Genomic DNA, 18289 nt, shown 5'->3' on the forward strand with positions numbered 1-18289 from the left:
CAAAAAGACTGTTGCGTCAAGTCAAAGTAACACAACCAACCTCTTCCACCACCTGCAGCACAACCATGTGATTCAATTCGAAGACATAAAAAAAGCTAAAAGCGAGAAGAGATTAGGAGGACCAGCAAAAACGTCTTCCTCCACCAGGCAGCGGTCAATAACCGAAGCATTTGCTAGTACTCAACTATATGAGAGAACTTCAAAAAGATGGCAAGAAATCACAAATGCTATAGGCTACCACATAGCAAAAGACATGGCTCCTATTGCTACAGTGGAACGCAACGGGTTCAGACACTTCATGAAAATAATTGACAAGAGATACGAACTCCCATCACGAAAATATTTTTCAAAACTATCATTCCCAGCATGTACAGCACAGAGAGGAAAAAGGTTGCTGCTGAATTGAGATACGTTCAGCACGTTGCAGCCACATCCGATCTCTGGTCCAGCCGCACAATGGAGCCGTATATTAGTCTCACAGTTCATTACATCGACAACAAATGGGAGCTGCGTACCAGAGTGCTCGAGACGGCCTATTTTCCATCTGATCACACGGGGGAGATGGTTGGACAGGGGTTGAGAGCGATGCTGTCTGCATGGGACATCAGTGAAGAGGACCTTGTTGCTATAACAACTGACAACGGCCCAAATATTGTGAAAGCTGTCAAGCTCAATAAATGGACACGGGTGCAATGTTTTGGGCACAGGCTGCACCTGGCAGTCGGTAAGTGTGTACATCTTAATATATTTGGGTGGTGACATCTGGTGTGTTTTAAAGTGACTTTAATTCTGTGTGTCATATTCAAAATTGAAAGTATTAATGTTTGAATAATGTTTATATAGGCATAAAAATACTTAAGACTGCTGAGCAGCAGTGTATCCAGAAAGTTTTTACAGAAGACTTATTGTGAGCCAGTGTTGATCATGTTGTGCTGTGAAATGTAGCAAAATACATGATTTTTAAAATGTTTTATTACTGTGCCAACCCTTTTTAATTTTGTAAATATGGTCTGAGAGGTCTTATTTAATTCTTACTTTATTTTGCTTGCTTTATTTGAGAATTAGACCATGAATTGGGGTGATGTTGGGTGTGAAGATTTGGATAGATATGCTACCTCAAGGCCTTAGCAGAGATAGGCCTTTGTCCATGATGGCATTACATTTGCACAATCATTGTTTACTTTGTGAATAGCCAATGTGAAACATATTTATTATTAAACTATTTTGTTTACAAGGGATACACATTTTTTAGAGAGCATGGTTACATATTGTATCCTACACTTTTTATTTTGTTCAGTTAATAAATCTTAACCACTAAAAGTACTTACTACTATTGTCTTCATTTATTTTCAGTGACATTTTACAGTCCTTTAAAGTGGTAATAATATAATTGCAATGAATAGGTCTAGGGGGAATAATATTATCAAAATAACTGGAGGAACTATGCTGCCTGCCACAGCCCCATCAAATGAAAAAAAAAAAGTTTGTTTTTTTGGCACTTGGGGTGGTTACCGTCCATTTATCGTTATCGAGGTTAACTGCTCAATTTATCGTGATATTGATTTTAGGCCATATCGCCCATGTTTATTTTAAACAATCCCATTATGTCACCTCATATTCTCCATATATTTCAATTAAAAAAAGTTATTCTCCTCTTTCCTAATACTTTGTACTCCCAAATTCAACTTTCTCTAGTGTTTCTATGAATCAAGAAAGCATTCCTTCACATTAAGGGATCTTTGAAATTTTGAGGGGGGGAAAGAAAAAGTCAAACAGCAAAAGTGTAAACCTTGACAATTTTTAAAAAGTTCATCTGGATAAGATAATGGGAATGTTTAGCTGCTGAATGGTCTGCTTTCCATTTTTGAAACTTCTTACTAAAGATAGAGACTTTGTTAAAAACATACCTCACCAAGCTGCACATAGTAGAAGAAAAGTTTTCATGAAAGAAAATATCTGAGGCATTGTTTTTTAAGATGCATCTGTATCATAATATATACTGTACAAAACTAACATTCCCAGTAACAAGACTATTCAGTGTACTTAACAGATGGTAGAAATAGAAATAAAATTGTGTTGGCAATGTGTAATTGACAGAAACATCTGTCTTCAAGCACCTCCTGCAATGGTACCATGTTCAAAATAAGCACTAAACAAAGATTTCTGCAATAATGGAAGTAATTAATAATAGCTTTTGAATCTCAGGATGCAAAATATGCTTTAATATTTTGATAGTCGGTTATTGTCTACAAAAAAGCGTAGGCCATGAAGATGCAGATTTGAAATAAATCACCACTTCTCAAGCAAACTGATGTCAATTTCAAGTTTACTTAAGGAGAGAAACACTTATTTCATCTCTGCAATCTCAGTAGTTTTTTTTATTATAATAATACGCTGTTGAGGTCATCACTTAAACAAAAAAAAAAATGAACACATACACCCTCTCATCCTTCTGCTACAAAAAAAATTCTACAACTTGCCACTATATTGCATTCTACACTCACCTACAGGATTATTAGGAACACCTGTTCAATTTCTCATTAATGCAATTATCTAATCAACCAATCACATGGCAGTTGCTTCAATGCATTTAGGGGTGTGGTCCTGGTCAAGACAATCTCCTGAACTCCAAACTGAATGTCAGAATGGGAAAGAAATGTGATTTAAGCAATTCTGAGCGTGGCATGGTTGTTGGTGCCAGACGGGCTGGTCTGAGTATTTCACAATCTGCTCAGTTACTGGGATTTTCACGCACAACCATTTCTAGGGTTTACAAAGAATGGTGTGAAAAGGGAAAAACATCCAGTATGCGGCAGTCCTGTGGGTGAAAATGCCTCGTTGATGCTAGAGGTCAGAGGAGAATGGGCCGACTGATTCAAGCTGATAGAAGAGCAACTTTGACTGAAATAACCACTCGTTACAACCGAGGTATGCAGCAAAGCATTTGTGAAGCCACAACACGCACAACCTTGAGGCGGATGGGCTACAACAGCAGAAGACCCCACCGGGTACCACTCATCTCCACTACAAATAGGAAAAAGAGGCTACAATTTGCACAAGCTCATCAAAATTGGACAGTTGAAGACTGGAAAAATGTTGCCTGGTCTGATGAGTCTGGATTTCTGTTGAGACATTCAAATGGTAGAGTCAGAATTTGGCGTAAACAGAATGAGAACATGGATCAATCATGCCTTGTTACCACTGTGCAGTCTGCTGGTGGTGGTGTAATGGTGTGGGGGATGTTTTCTTGGCACACTTTAGGCCCCTTAGTGCCAATTGGGCATCTTTTAAATGCCACGGGCTGCCTGAGCATTGTTTCTGACCATGTCCATCCCTTCATGACCACCATGTACCCATCCTCTGATGGCTACTTCCAGCAGGATAATGCACCATGTCACAAAGCTCGAATCATTTCAAATTGGTTTCTTGAACATGACAGTGAGTTCACTGTACTAAAATGGCCCCCACAGTCACCAGATCTCAACCCAATAGAGCATCTTTGGGATGTGGTGGAACGGGAGCTTCGTGCCCTGGATGTGCATCCCACAAATCTCCATCAACTGCAAGATGCTATCCTATCAATATGGGCCAACATTTGTAAAGAATGCTTTCAGCACCTTGTTGAATCAATGGCACGTAGAATGAAGGCATTTCTGAAGGTGAAAGGGGGTCAAACACCGTATTAGTATGGTGGTCCTAATAATCCTTTAGGTGAGTGTATATTTCTTTAAATCAGATTCACATGATGAGATTTCAATTCTGTCTTCTTCAGCTGCATAAAATAAGCTACATTTAAATTTGCAGCAGTTACTCTAGCCAAGCTGATTACATTAAATTCTTTGGGAGTATTTGGAAGGCAAACAATGCACTCTGAGCAGAAAAGGTATTGTCTTCATTGTGTAGGTTACGCCACCATAATGAATGGCCCACAAGTTGGACCTTCTAGATATAGGAGCATTTGTACTGCAATCAACTGACATTCCAGACAGATGATCTCCATTAAACTAATTTAACTTTTAAACCCAACTACTAGCTGCACCAGTGACAATTAACCAGGGTTTTATGAAAGAGGGCAGATAGTTATGTGATCAATATTTTGTGCTTTATATTTGTAATGTTGATCACTTTACAGAGATCTGCTGTCACTTTGACATTACAATATAATCATTTACAATACGTACCTTACTTAGTTGATCTGTAAGGTCCTGAGTTTGCTTCGTCTGTATTAAAAAAGGTAAACAAAAAGGAATATTGCCATACTTTTTCTGCATTTGAAATTTAAAACTATTGAAATAAACAGCTGCTTGAAAGTCTGTGAACTGCTTATATTTCCTTAAATTGTGCATTTGATACTAAAGCTTTTTTTTTTTTTTTAGTTTTACTGTTCTTTGGTATTTCCACAAATTCAAATGAAAAAGAAAAAGTTCAGATATCAAAACAACAAAAATATCGACATCTGAACAAATGAGATATGTAAGAGTGATTTGACAAAAATAATGCATTTATATTCTGAAATTTATCACCATCTGTTCATATATAAGCTGCAAATTTATTTTTGCTACTAATATTTGCATACCCAATTAAAAAAAAAGGTGCCTTTACATTCATCATCCAAATATAAGACATGTATGGTTAAAGTAAATAAAAACTGAGAAATTTTAAACCAAGTGGCTTTCCATATCAATGGCTACTTTACAATGGAAACAATATGAGCGGTCCTATATGTTATTCTCATACCAAAAAAAATATGAACGATTTTTTTTTTCTTTAAATGTACTCAAACAAAATGTGACAAAAAACCAAAGAAATCTGCATATGGCACATACTGGTGTACCATGGGAGTGACTGACATGCACTAAGCTATCACCAGTTCAGTTTAGGATGAACTCTGAAGATGTCCACTGGTATACGCAGTACAAAATATCAGACTGATAAACATTGTATGCAAAATTATAAAAACAACAAAAAAAGAACAATAAACTATTCATATGGGTAAAACAGACACCAGAGACTACTTTTCAATAAATGTTATTAATCAGATAAATTCTCTCTCATAGTAAAAATACAAATATAAACCGTAGAATAGTTCACCTCTGACCTGTTGAACAAATTGATCTTGGAAGTCTTTCTACAAATGCTGCCCTGAAGATCCAATTTGGATGAAAATATTCTAAAAATCTGTTTCTTGGAACTGATATCACAAGTTCATAAAAATAATATCCTACGTATTGCTTAGGAAGTGGGAAAATCCTCCCAGTTCAAAAATTAAGTTAATGCCTAAATCTACAGGTTTTGCTGTTAATTCATTTTAATACCCTTTATTAAAATGAAAGAACAACAAATCTTCCCCAACTCAATAAAAAAACTGAAATGGAGTTATTAACTGTTTAACTATTTACTGTTTTAGTAATTTGTCCGCTCTCCATATGTATGTTGTTGAAGCAGAGTATAATTCTTTTCTTTTACATAAAAGTACTCAAACTGTCCATTTTAATATCAGTCTAACTACACTGTTAAAAAAAATCTACAACTTCTGTCAAAAAAAAGTTATCACTAAATTCACAAATTTTTATTTTGTTAAGACATAAAAATAACGCGTTCACAGACTTTTGAGCAGCTTCGATCAAAACTATATGGCTAAGGATTTTACATAAAACAGGACACTGAATTTCTCAGATACTTTTAGACAGAGCATAAAGCACATACAAAGAAAAGGTTAAATAAATCATTTTACATGAACGCAAAGGATTTCAAAAAAAGAATGTCTTTATTAATAAGAAACACTTGTAATTTTCGCTCATGGATTCAGTAGCTTAGCCTTAACACCTGCAACATTATGCATTTTTGTTTACAGCTCTAAATTCTTTGTTCTAGTAGCCATTTTTGTAAAATGGACATAAAATGTTGGAAAAAAATCCTGTAGTGTTGTGTGGATTTTCATTACAAAAACCCTAACTGATTTATATACTTATGGGATGAATGACAAGTAGATATGACACAGTGGTGAGGTGGTATGCTTTGTAACAAGGAGTCCAAGGTTCATACACTTGGTGCTGCCTGTGTGGAGTTTGCATATTCTCCCCATGTCCAAGGGAGCGGTCATCAGTCAAGATGATTCACAATTTCTTCTGTAACTATATATAGTATCCATCCACTCTCATTTTTCTATTAAAGAGTTATAGAAAGCCAAGCTGCATAACATGCAAAGGAAGTGACAATGCTTGGAAAAAAAAAAAAGATGTTTTAATCCATTGCTGGGCTCAAACATGACCTTAATTTAAAGTTGCATATCTTTGGTATGTGAAAGAAAATCAAACTACCCCAAGAAAAGCCATCACAAAGATGTGCAAACCCCGCACAAACAATGGCAGACAGACACACAGAAATACATTACTTGAACTGTGAGGTAGGAGGGCCATTCTTTGCACAGCCTACTGCTCAATACATAAAACTGCTTTTGGTTTGTATCAGCTTAAGTTTTTTGGTGCTCAAAAATAAAACATAAAAATTACCACTTTTTAACACTCGTGGTATTTAATGGCAATTTAATGGTATTTAAGACACTGGTTTTTAATAAAGTAGAGAAGAGAGACATCACGGTGTGCTATAGTCCTTGCTTCAAATGAAAATAGTTTTTTTTTTTTTTTTAAACATAACATTGTGAAAAGCACACAACGCTCACCTAAAACAGAGATAGTGAATTTTATATCAGAATTTTTGCCTCGTGGCTAAGGCAATTAAAGATATTTTGTTTTTTAAGTGGTGCCCACCTTAAGTGGATTCAGAAATGGTACGCTTTGCTATGCAAGTATCAATAAAAAGCATTGCTTTCCAATTTGCACAGATTAATGCTCTTCGGATGTTTTTGTGCAATAACAATGTAAAACACAGTAATTGTATACTTTATCTAAACCCCCAACTACACCAGTCACCTGCTTTGCTAATCAATTGTCAGTCCACTATATGCCACATTCTGGTCCTTTCAATTTTTCACAATTTTTATTCTCTGTAATAAATCTCTCCATAAGCTTCAACTAGTCCAGAATTCTGCTGCTCGCATCATTACTCGAACCCCAATTAAGTTTCAAATTGATTTTAAAATTCTGCTGTTAACATTTAAGACCATCCATAACCTCGCCCCTCCATATCTGTCCAACCTTCTTCATGTTGCCATTCCCTCCTGTAACCTTAGACCCTCTTCCTCTATCCATCTGACCGTCCCTCTCACCCATCTAACCACCATGGGGAGTGGAGCATTCAGCCGTTCTGCACCCAAGCTCTGGAACGCACTACCTACTGAGCTTAGAAATATCGAATCATTTTCAACCTTCAAATGTAAAACCCATCTGTTTAAAATGGCTTTTTCTCTATGATTACAGTGGCTTTGTTTGGTTTTAATTTTTAAATTTTCTGATGTTTTAATGTGTTTTTTATTTACTGTTTTTTCTGTGTCTTTGAGTGCTTAGAAAGGCGCCTTGTATAAATAAAATGTATTATTATTACTTTTATGCTGAATTTTAGTGGTCTCTCTTGTTAAAATTGCTCATTTTAGTCTTAAACAGCTGCATTCACTGTTATCAATTGCTCATTATTAGCAATAAGATGCAAATGACAAAGGAACCAAAAGTTCTCTATCTAACTTGTTTCCATTTAACATATGAAGGAAAATGAAGAGAAAAAAAGCGAAGGACTGAGAATTACTCATTCAATTTAGGCTTCAAATTATTTGGATGTAGAGAAAAGTCAAGCAAAATGACACCTTTTATTGGCGAACTAAAAACATTACAATATGCAAGCTTTCGAGGCAACTCTGGCCCCTTCTTCAGGCAAATTACATCTTGCCTGAAGAAGGGGCCCCGAGTTGCCTCGAAAGCTTGCATACTGTAATGTTTTTAGTTCGCCAACAAAAGGTGTCATTTTGCCTGACTTTTCTCTACATTCAGAAGGGCTAACACGGTACAACACCCTAGTGCTATAATTATTTGGATGATATCGTTGAAAAGAAAAAAAAAAATGTAATATAAGAATGAGCTGACATTACAGAGCCTGCAATACAAAAAAGCCATTTAACTTAATAAGATCTGTTATTTGCAAGGATTGGTTATTAATTAAGCAACTGGGTTAGAACCAAAACCTGCACCAACTGCAGCCTTCCAGGACAGACTTGCTCATCACTGGCAGATGGCATAATGTGTCATTGGTGATATTTATACCTCCCCTCCACCCACAAGTCCTGTTCAAAGGCCAGAAGGACTTAGACGATCAGAGATGGAAGGGATGCTAAAACACCACTAAATGATTTACGTGTCAAGTTTGCCCTGCTATCCCTTTGGCCACAATTGTAAGCCACTGCGGGAGGCATGGTTTCTATGTAAAACACTAAAAACAAGGTATCAAATTTCTACTTTAAGGCACAGTGTGTTACTTTTTAGAACAACCTACTATAAGAAAAGGAGGATGCAATCCTAACCCCAACACTGTAACTTGACTAATAACAAGTGGCTAAAAAAGAAAAATCAGCAAAACATGTATTAAAACCACCCATTTGAAAAAAGAGACACAGCAGCTTAACAAAAAAAAATTGAAACGGCATTCAGCATGCAAACATGGACAAAGCAAATTCAGTGGTAAATGGGTGGCTTGAGCAAAGCACATTAAGCCCCAAGTAACTGAAATGCAAACTATTAGAGCAGACATTGAAACTAATCCAATACATCAAAGAATGTGTCAATGAATTATCCTTTTCCTCAAATGGAGTTTACACATCCCAATATCTACAACACAAGATTTTGTTTTCCCTAAATAAGGTTTTGAAACATTTCTTCTGCCCGGGATCAAATAAAATAAAGTTCTGTTAAAACTAATCAGTCACACTACACCACAAGGCAGAAATTGATAACTGGGGTGCAAGAAGATTTTTCATTCTAACCAAGTGCTTAATTTGGAGTAAAACTCGGTTGTTAAATTCATGTTTTTATTAAATCCATGATTTGTTTTCCTCACTAACTATGCAGAATTGCCTTCTCAATAAGCTGCAGTATGATATCTATTACCATAGCTTGTAGTAAAGAGAACAGAGAAATCAAAATGGCCACTATATGCAGTTACTGAAATGCAAATTACACAGTTAACAGTACAGTGACCACCTTGCTGCATTCAAAGTAGCACTTCATATTAAAGAAATGATAACAAATGGTTACTCAGTACAATGCCCCTCAGACCTGGTAAATGGAGAGATAGAAGAAGCGCTTAAAATGACTTGCTCAATTAACTCTTTTAGGGCTGATGTCGACTTTTGTCAAAAGGAGGAATTGACGATGGTAATCAACTGTAAACTGTGACAAAACCAACCGTTATGTTTTATTTGGTGTCTCTTTGGTAGAAGGAAAGTTAGCTTCATTGGATTTCACTGAGATTTCCTGCACTGCCATGAGTAGCAAGGCACAAACATCGGCAAAAATGGCCCTGACCCCTGGCGAGAGGTCAAAGCGGATGCATAAAGCAGAATATTCCGGCTACAACATTTTGCCTATTCTCTCTGAACTGGACTATGACTTGTTGGATTCCGATTTTGAATGCGAGTTTCTGGCTTCAGTTGATTGGTCTCATACTATTTGTGGTGCCACCACAGGTTCAAGTAGCTGACACGTCTATGGCACTGTTCGCCTGGGAGGACTGCCACCTAGCAATGATAAGAGGTAGAATCCAGATTGCAATGCACCGCGACAGTGTCAGCTGCTGCTGCTGCCCCAGCCACGCGAAGACAGCCTGGCAGCAAGCCTGCCGCACATTCATGGCAAACTGGCAACCACAGCATGCAAAAACGACGTTTTATATTGTGTTATGTTACATATTTCTGTGTGAAGCCATTGCTTTTTAGAAAACTATGTTTTTTGGAAAAAATATTCAGCCCTCAAAGAGTTAAAAGCAATATCTGGTTTTCAATTAAGAGAGAGAATGAAATGAAAATAGCCAATGAAGCCTTCCAGATCCTAGCACTATAACACACCAACAAATTAAAGGCAAGTATTTTTTTTTTTTTTAAATGATTGCACTTTTAATTTTCTATACCCACTTCCAATAAAAGAAGCAAAAATAAATAACATTACCAAAAGGGAAAAGCTGAGAAGACTTTCATGGTAACGCTGATCGGCAAATTAATTTCCTTTCACTCAACATACAGTAATTATGTATGCATCCTATAATGTATTGGCCTTTTTGCCAGTTTCTGTTTCAGCCTCATGGGACTTACCAGTTTTTGAACCTACCTTAAGCAACTCATTAATTCAATTAAATGACTAATAACATGTTAAACTAATCTGTTAGTCATTTTTCACTTGTGTTGTGGAGGAGCCGATATTCAGGACTGAATTTTCCCATTAAAGAAAACAAAATGATTACGATTAAAAATAATTACACAATACTAAAGTTTTATTGACAGAACATTCAAATTATTGTGTAAGAAGGTGTTAAATTCTTCATGTTGAATCATACTTGTTTCAGTGCAATTCTCTGTCTTAGCAAATAAATTAGATCACTTTGCAACAGCGTCCGGGGTGATGTCAAATAAAAATAAAAACAAAACAAAAGCTTTACTTTTATTTTCCTGTGTTTTTTTTTTTGAAGGAATGGAAACCACAAGACAATCCTTTCATCAAAGGTGCCAAGGCAGAAACAAAAAGGATAAAAAGCCAATCCATCTTTGGGCACAAACCTATACAGGACCAAGTTAGAATGCTCCACACTACAGCATATCTTTGGGATGTGGAAGGAAAACTGGGCATCCAGAGAATGCCCATGCAGAGAAGGAAAATGTGCAAAAACACAAAAAGACAATAACATGGTGAGGACCTTATGAAGCAAAAAAAACAAAAAGTATTTACAAATATAAACTGGGACACATGTACAATGTAAATACATTATTAATATTTGGTACAGTAACACAAATCGATGGAAACATTTATTTGATTCAAAGATCACAATTGTGAGGGCACTTTTTTGGTGTTACTTTTTATAGAATGGAAAAAAAATTATGGCTAGAATTGCAAAAAGTATGACAAAATTGATTTTAGAGAAGAAAAGGAAAGATTCCGTCCAGTTTATATTTGCACATATGAGAGGAAACATGCACAGGCTATAAAACAAAGAAAAAGCAGTAACCAGAGACACCCAGAGAGCTTGTTCAGAAGCAGCTGTCCAGAGTTCTCTTACCAATTCATCTATCTTTGCACTGAGTTGTGTGTTTTCTAGGGTGCTGGAGTCTAAGGCAGCTGCCAGCTCCTGGTTACGTGTCTGACGTGCGAGCATGCAGAGAAAGGAGGGAAGACAAAGACAGAAGTGGAGGAAGGAAAAAAAAGAAAATGATCAAATAATATCAAATAAAACCATATACCATACATTTAAAAAGGCATTTCACTACAATTTATCCTATATTACAAATGAAGCTTTAATGTTTACATTTTCCAATACAGGGGGTCCTCGGGTTACAAAGTCGCAACATACGACGTTTCGAGTTTACGACGCTCATTTCCAAAAAAAAAAAATTGAGATGCGAGTGTTTCGGATTACGCTGTTAGCATTGTACTTACAGACTTACGGGGTGAACTAGTTTGGTTGCGGGTGGCGAAGTTACGCGGTGAGGGAGTTTGCGAACTACAGTAGTTTTGTTGCATGCTGTCAAAGTGAAAGTGCGCGGTGTATGAGTGAGGAAGTGTTTTATTTGTGTTGCTTTGTTTGGCGACTTTTTGGCCTTTATCATGGCTCCTAAACGAAAGTCAGAGTCTTCAGATGGTAGTGTTTCGAAGAAGAGGAAAGCCATCACGATGGAAGTGAAATTAGACATTGTAAATAGAACAGAAAGAATAAAGGTAAGGAATTTATTTTTACACTCATTTTTTGTCATTTTTTCTGTTACTACAGTACAGTGTACAGTACAGTATATTTATGTCCTTTTTCTGTGGCTTAGTTGTGTTTTTATGTTCTAGATTATAATTTTGCAAATGTGTTAGGATAGGTAAGTGACTTAGGATAGGGTGTGTTTCGACTTACGCCAAAATTTGGGTTACATCACTGTTGTAAGAACGGAACTGTGTCGTAACCGGAGGACCCCCTGTATTTCATTAACAAATGCAATCGTTTTAGAAAATACAAGTTCATTAATTGCTTCGATAGTATAGCAAATGATAGAATTTATATACATATGAAAAAGCAAACACCTAAGTAAAAGCAATAATCCTTTGTACAAAATGCACCTGACAATTATTTATTTTTGCCATCAAGATTGGCCTTAAAAGGAAGAGAAACACTCATTAATTTAGAACTGGTAATCCGCTAGGGAATGTCAATTTTCTCCAAAGCAGGATGGATGTACTAAAGCACATCTAAATAAAATTATACAATGAACAAAAAATCTGGAACTTGTACAGAAGCAGAATCATCACTTCTTGTTTTAAAAAATACTTTTGCAAAAAACACATATTCTCCTTACCTCAAGTTCTTTTTCATTAGTAGGCATTATTGCACTATCTCCATTGATATAGGGGGAAGAGGACTGTAAAAAGAAACAAAGTTGGTGATTTTTGTTATTTTTTTTAATCTCCAGCACTTCTGGAATGCATTACACGCATTGTAATATTATCATAATGTTACAGTATATTAGATCTATTCAAATCTAAATTTATAGTTCAACTTACAAACACTATATGATGGCGAAGAAATGTAGGTCTTAACCACCTAATGCAATACATCAAGTAATAAAAAAATATTCTAAAAAATGATACTATGCACTTTCCACAAAGGTATGTGTATTTATGGGTGAGGTTCAGATAGATGCACATTTGTGAAAAATTAACTTAAGTCATATGCAACTTCATTTTCACTTAGAGAAGAAAATCTGAATCTAGTATTGCTAAGGGGAAACCCCTGTAAAATTTACTTTCATAAAAAGTATTTATAATGTGTGCAGAAAACATTGCAGTGCAATAATAAAAGATATTTTTGAATCTTTTCAATTCATTTCAGTCAGACGCTGGGGTACCTTTTTTTGACCCTGTAAAGTATATGAAATCAGAACATACATAGAATGATAATTTAATGTAAATAATGCAGAGAAAGAGGTCTTGAAATTAATATTGACAACTTTTGCTTTTGTCCTGGTGTGCCAGATCTGCGTTTCTTTAAATAACAGATGCCTATATTTTCATTATATTTTGCACAGACAAACAAGATGACCTTAATTGATAGTACTAGTAATCTATTACCTTAAAATATCTATTTTGACGTTTTGCCTCAGGCTGTGTTGATTATCTAATCACTTGGAAAGAGAACTTTAACAGCCAGCCAATCAAAGGTGTGCAATAGCCACAGTCACAAAATCCATGTCACACGTCAAAAAGAAGTGGAATTTTAATATAAACATGCACTTGTCTTAGGGACCAGAGGAGAGAAGGAAGAGTGACGACAAAAAGGAAGTCAGAAGAGGGTGAAAGCAACATCAGAAAAGGACCAAGAGATGTGCGACGTTTCATCTAAACATCAGAGGGCGTAGCTAATGTATATCACCATTTGCGGAATCAAAAGCTGCCACTCAAGAGAAATTTCAATCCTTGATATTCTTCATCAGCTTCTTCTAAAGACTTTATATATCCAGACTTTGCTATCTACATTTTCTTTTATACTTTATTCTACTGGTATTATTATTCTTTAATACATACCATGCTGCTTTTACATTTTTATATATTAATCTTTATATCTACAGTATATATATATATATATGATATAAATAAATAATAAAGTAAATATTAAGAGTGCTCAGAACAGTCAGAACTTTGCTATATCCTCTGATCTGCGGGGTTTATCGGACTAAGGAGAGGAACTTCATCCAATAAAGGGAACAGTAACGTAAAGTAAGACCAGTTGATAAATGGCCTACAGGCAAAGATGTTGAGCCTCTGTATATTTAAATATATTTTTAGAGACCAAAGTAATATTTAGGTCTGAGATATATCTAAGACACTGAACATTGATTATGCCAATGATAAGTAAGTCTCAAAGTGCTAGAGAGTGAGTGGCTATGTACTGTATGTGTCATTCACACACACTTATGTGGCTAGGGTCTGTGTGTACGGGTATATCTCTGTATGTGTGTGGTAATCTTAAGGTGCAAGAGTAGACCAATCTGCTAACAAACCCGCTGATTTCACTTATACCTGGAGAAGGCAAGTAAGGGTAATTTGAGGGGAATACCATAATAATACAGCTATAAAGAGGAGGTTCTAAAAAGTCATTGATGTGACATCTTTGAATGTAAAATTTCTTAGAGCATGACAAGGTTAATCACATAAAAATAGAGCTTAATTAATTTTTTCTTTTTTTACTTATACAAGAGAAAAAACTTTATAAGCTAAAAACATTTACCTGGGAGAGCAAGCCATTAAGCTGTTGAGACAACTGGCGTAGACTTTCTGTTGAAGAGAGTGGTCTGAAAAAGAAAAAAGCTGAAATGGTTACAATTAAAATGCACAAAACCAGAGTGTCAAAAAACAGCTTACTGGTTAAAACAACTACTACAACAGACACACAGATATTTGTTTTAGTTCACGCTAGCATTAGGGACATTGCCCACACATGGACTATTCATATACAGTGGGTACGGAAAGTATTCAGACCCCCTTCAATTTTTCACTCTTTGTTATATTGCAGCCATTTGCTAAAATCATTTAAATTAATTTTTTCCCCTCACACTGAGGAAACGCAAGACACATGACAGCTTGCATGAAGTTTGCTAGAAGACACCTGGAGGACTCCGAGATGGTGAGAAATAAGATTCTCTGGTCTGATGAGACCAAGATAGAACTTTTTGGCCTTAATTCTAAGCGGTATGTGTGGAGACAACCAGGCACTGCTCATCACTTGTCCAATACAGTCTCCACAGTGAAGCATGGCGGTGGCAGCATCATGCTGTGGGGGTGTTTTTCAGCTGCAGGGACAGGACGACTGGTTGCAATCGAGGGAAAGATGAATGCGGCCAAGTACAAGGATATCCTGAACGAAAACCTTCTCCAGAGTGCTAAGGACCTCAGACTGGGCCGAAGGTTTCCCTTCCAACAAGACAATGATTCTAAGCACACAGCTAAAATAACGAAGGAGTGGCTTCACAACAACTCTGTGACTGTTCTTGAATGGCCCAGCCAGAGTCCTGACTTAAACCCAATTGAGCATCTCTGGAGAGACCTCAAAATGGCTGTCCACCAACGTTTACCATCCAACCTGACAGAACTGGAGAGGATCTGCAAGGAGGAATGGCAGAGGATCCCCAAATCCAGGTGTGAAAAACTTGGTGCATCTTTCCCATGAAGACTCATGGCTGTATGAGCTCAAAAGGGTGCTTCTACTAAATACTGAGCAAAGGGTCTGAATACTTGGGACCATGTGATATTTCAGTTTTTCTTTTTTAATAAATCTGCAACAATTTCAGAATTTTTTTTTTTTTGTTTGTCAATATGGGGTGCTGTGCATACATTAATGAGGAAAAAAATTAATTGAAATGATGAGCAAATGGCTGCAATATAACAAAGAGTGAAAAATTGAAGGGGGTCTGAATACTTTCCGTACCCACTGTAGATGCACATACACCCTAACATACACTATGTTATTTCGTTGACAGTTATTTAGAACTGACAGACTAGTAGAAAACTATAAGTGACTTCTAGTTGATAAAGGTATATAAAAAGACAGGAATTTTCAACCCTTTCGATCTTTGGCATGAAAAGGTGATTCAGAATCGTCTGCAGGTGTCTTCAGCTCAAACAAGCTGCAAAGTTGTTAGATTTAGATTCTGATCAAGAGGAGGGTAAGGAAAAACACAGACAGATATTTCAATGATATTTATGACAATGTCCACTTGGTTTCTATGTAAATGTATCTTAACACAATACTGTCAAGTCTGCAAGAAGTGTTTGAGGCACAGATGTTTTCAGCTACAAGTACAGACTTTCAGATAATAGGTTGGATATGCAAGCACTGCATATTATTCTTGCTCAAATTATATTTTACTTACTGCTCTGTCTAAAATGATACATTTGCAGTTTGTTTTTCTCCTTGCAGGCTTTTCATGATGTTTCCAATTCACAGTATTGAACTTTTTTTTTTTTTTTAATTACAGATACTAGCCATTATGCATGGCACTTATATTTCAATGTACTGCTACAGCATGCCACTGTATTTTGTAAAAAGAAAAATACCTTTGACATTTCACAATGCATTGGTGGGAAACACCACGGCAAACCTAATCTAAATAACTACTATACACAAGTGCTGTGTTCATACTGTGCCCCAAATTTAAATCAAATGAGCTAGGATTTAGGTTTTTAGATGGATTTTGTATATGCTCAGTTTTGCATTCGGAGAACAAAATTTAATACATCATGTAATTGTAAAACTTGAAACGGGTCTTTGAATACTTGAAAATCTTCCAAGCCATTTAGCCATCATCTATGGCCTTGTGGACAGCTAGAAATTAAATTTCTACGATAGAAATATTATAGCAATATGATTGGTCAGTTTGGCTTTGGTGACATGACAAAAGAGAAAGCGTAAGTGAGACACACACACACGAGGAGGAGAAGAAGAGTCACCTTCAAAGAGAGCAAGTATAAAAGCAGACAGGATACGTAAAAGATGCCTTGAGAATAATAAGAGTCTGAGAAGCAGGCTTTATGGCAGTGAAAAAACATTCAAAACACATGCAATGGCAAGGAAAGTAGCTAAAAAGTGCACTTGGGACTAGAGATAGCAAATATATTTTAAACTGATTCTATTACCTGTCTTTGACAGGTACTGAGGCAAGTATAGAAATAAAAGAAGAACTTTAACAAAGTCAAATGGACTGATCAGAAGGCTGCTACAAAGCTTAAATTGTGAACTGATTGATTCACTGGTGGCAATAAAGATAAGCAACACTGAAGTGATAGTAGTATAAAGTGCTATGGAGATATTTTAAATTTTGAATCTTTTATTCTGTTTTTATTCTAAAAAGAACAAGCCTCCGGAGATATCTGTTATTTTGAAATGTGACACAGGTTTGTTTATTAGCCTGGGGTAAATAAGATTAGTATGGGCACCAGTCTGGGTAAAGAATAAAATTTCATAATGTAAACATGACAGCGGTTTCAGAATCATTATTCATTCATTTATGTAAGCATTATTAACTCCACATGGAGAGAGGCCATTAAGTTTGGGTCGATTGCAGCATCGAAATAATAAAAGAAGAAGAGAGATGATCCTCACCACCACCTTGACGCGACATCCACATTCCCACTAAAACTGACAGATGACAGGACCTCAGAGACGGAAGAAATTTTAAAACAGCTATGCATCTCGGCTTGATCCTATTCATTCTCATCATTACCTTTATCCTAAAAAAACAACTCTTTATTTACATTACCTATTTATTCTAATATTGGCTTTATGCTATTTTGTTAATTTTGCTTTGATTTTATATTGTTTGGTTGGGGGAAGGTAGAGTGTTAAGAAGACCAAGTGTGGGTGATTACTATATTCCTGCAGAGGTTAGCAGCTGAGAAGGAACACTTTTGAAGGGAAGCAGAGCAGTGAGCCAGCACCTCCTTTGGTAAGTGAATCAGGTGTGTGGAGTGATGCTCATGTCTAAAGACAACTACTGCATGGCATAGGTGAACCAAAATAACGAACACAAGTGCTTCTACGATAACAGAAGTTTCAATATTCCAAACACACAATCAAATTGAGGGTATGTGAATATTTACCATGACTTCTTTTAACAATGTGCAAATGAGCCAAACTGGAATTTACCTTTGGTTTCAAAGACAGGTTATAAAGAAACAAAGAAGCACATTGCTATAGCAATTTATAAAATAACAGATAATAGTTCAACTATCTGCAACATATTTACTCCAAGACAAAAAGCCTTGGGATTACAATTCTAACATCTGTATTTTGGTAAAGATGTTCAAAATATAGAAAAGGAAAAAAAAAAAAAAACAGGTTAATGTATATCTTATATATAAAACGTGTATGTGTGTCTGTCTGTCCGGCCCAGAGTGTGAGGCTACAGTGTGAAGCTCAAAGAAAGCGATTCTGTCGCCAAAGTTAAACCGCCGAGAAAAGAGAAACTTGCTTAGTCGCTGATAGACAACGGAGGCAAGCACATCGGCAAAACAAAACCTCCGAGGAGAGAGAAATTCGCTTAGCCGCTGACAGACAACTGAGGCGAGAACACTGGCAAAACGAAATCGCCAAGGAAAGAGAGAAG

The 18289-nt window shown here is 36.2% G+C and overlaps 1 protein-coding gene across 5 annotated transcripts in view; it reads right to left on the bottom strand.

The window, feature by feature from the left end:
- golga2 (golgin A2) overlaps positions 1-18289 on the bottom strand; it is a 123289-nt gene that overhangs the window by 51749 nt on the left and 53251 nt on the right. For 4 of the 5 annotated variants that reach the window (XM_039762678.1, XM_039762674.1, XM_039762679.1 and 1 more), the window contains 4 exons: positions 14416-14479; positions 12488-12550; positions 11212-11292; positions 4182-4220 (listed from right to left, as the gene is read on the bottom strand). In XM_039762678.1, coding sequence (XP_039618612.1) covers positions 4182-4220; positions 11212-11292; positions 12488-12550; positions 14416-14479 — 247 coding nt within the window. The remainder of the gene's footprint in view (positions 1-4181; positions 4221-11211; positions 11293-12487; positions 12551-14415; positions 14480-18289) is intronic. The other variant, XM_039762677.1, reaches the window with a different exon arrangement.

The sequence above is a fragment of the Polypterus senegalus genome, chromosome 9, assembly GCF_016835505.1.
Source record: "Polypterus senegalus isolate Bchr_013 chromosome 9, ASM1683550v1, whole genome shotgun sequence".
NCBI lineage: Eukaryota > Metazoa > Chordata > Cladistia > Polypteriformes > Polypteridae > Polypterus > Polypterus senegalus.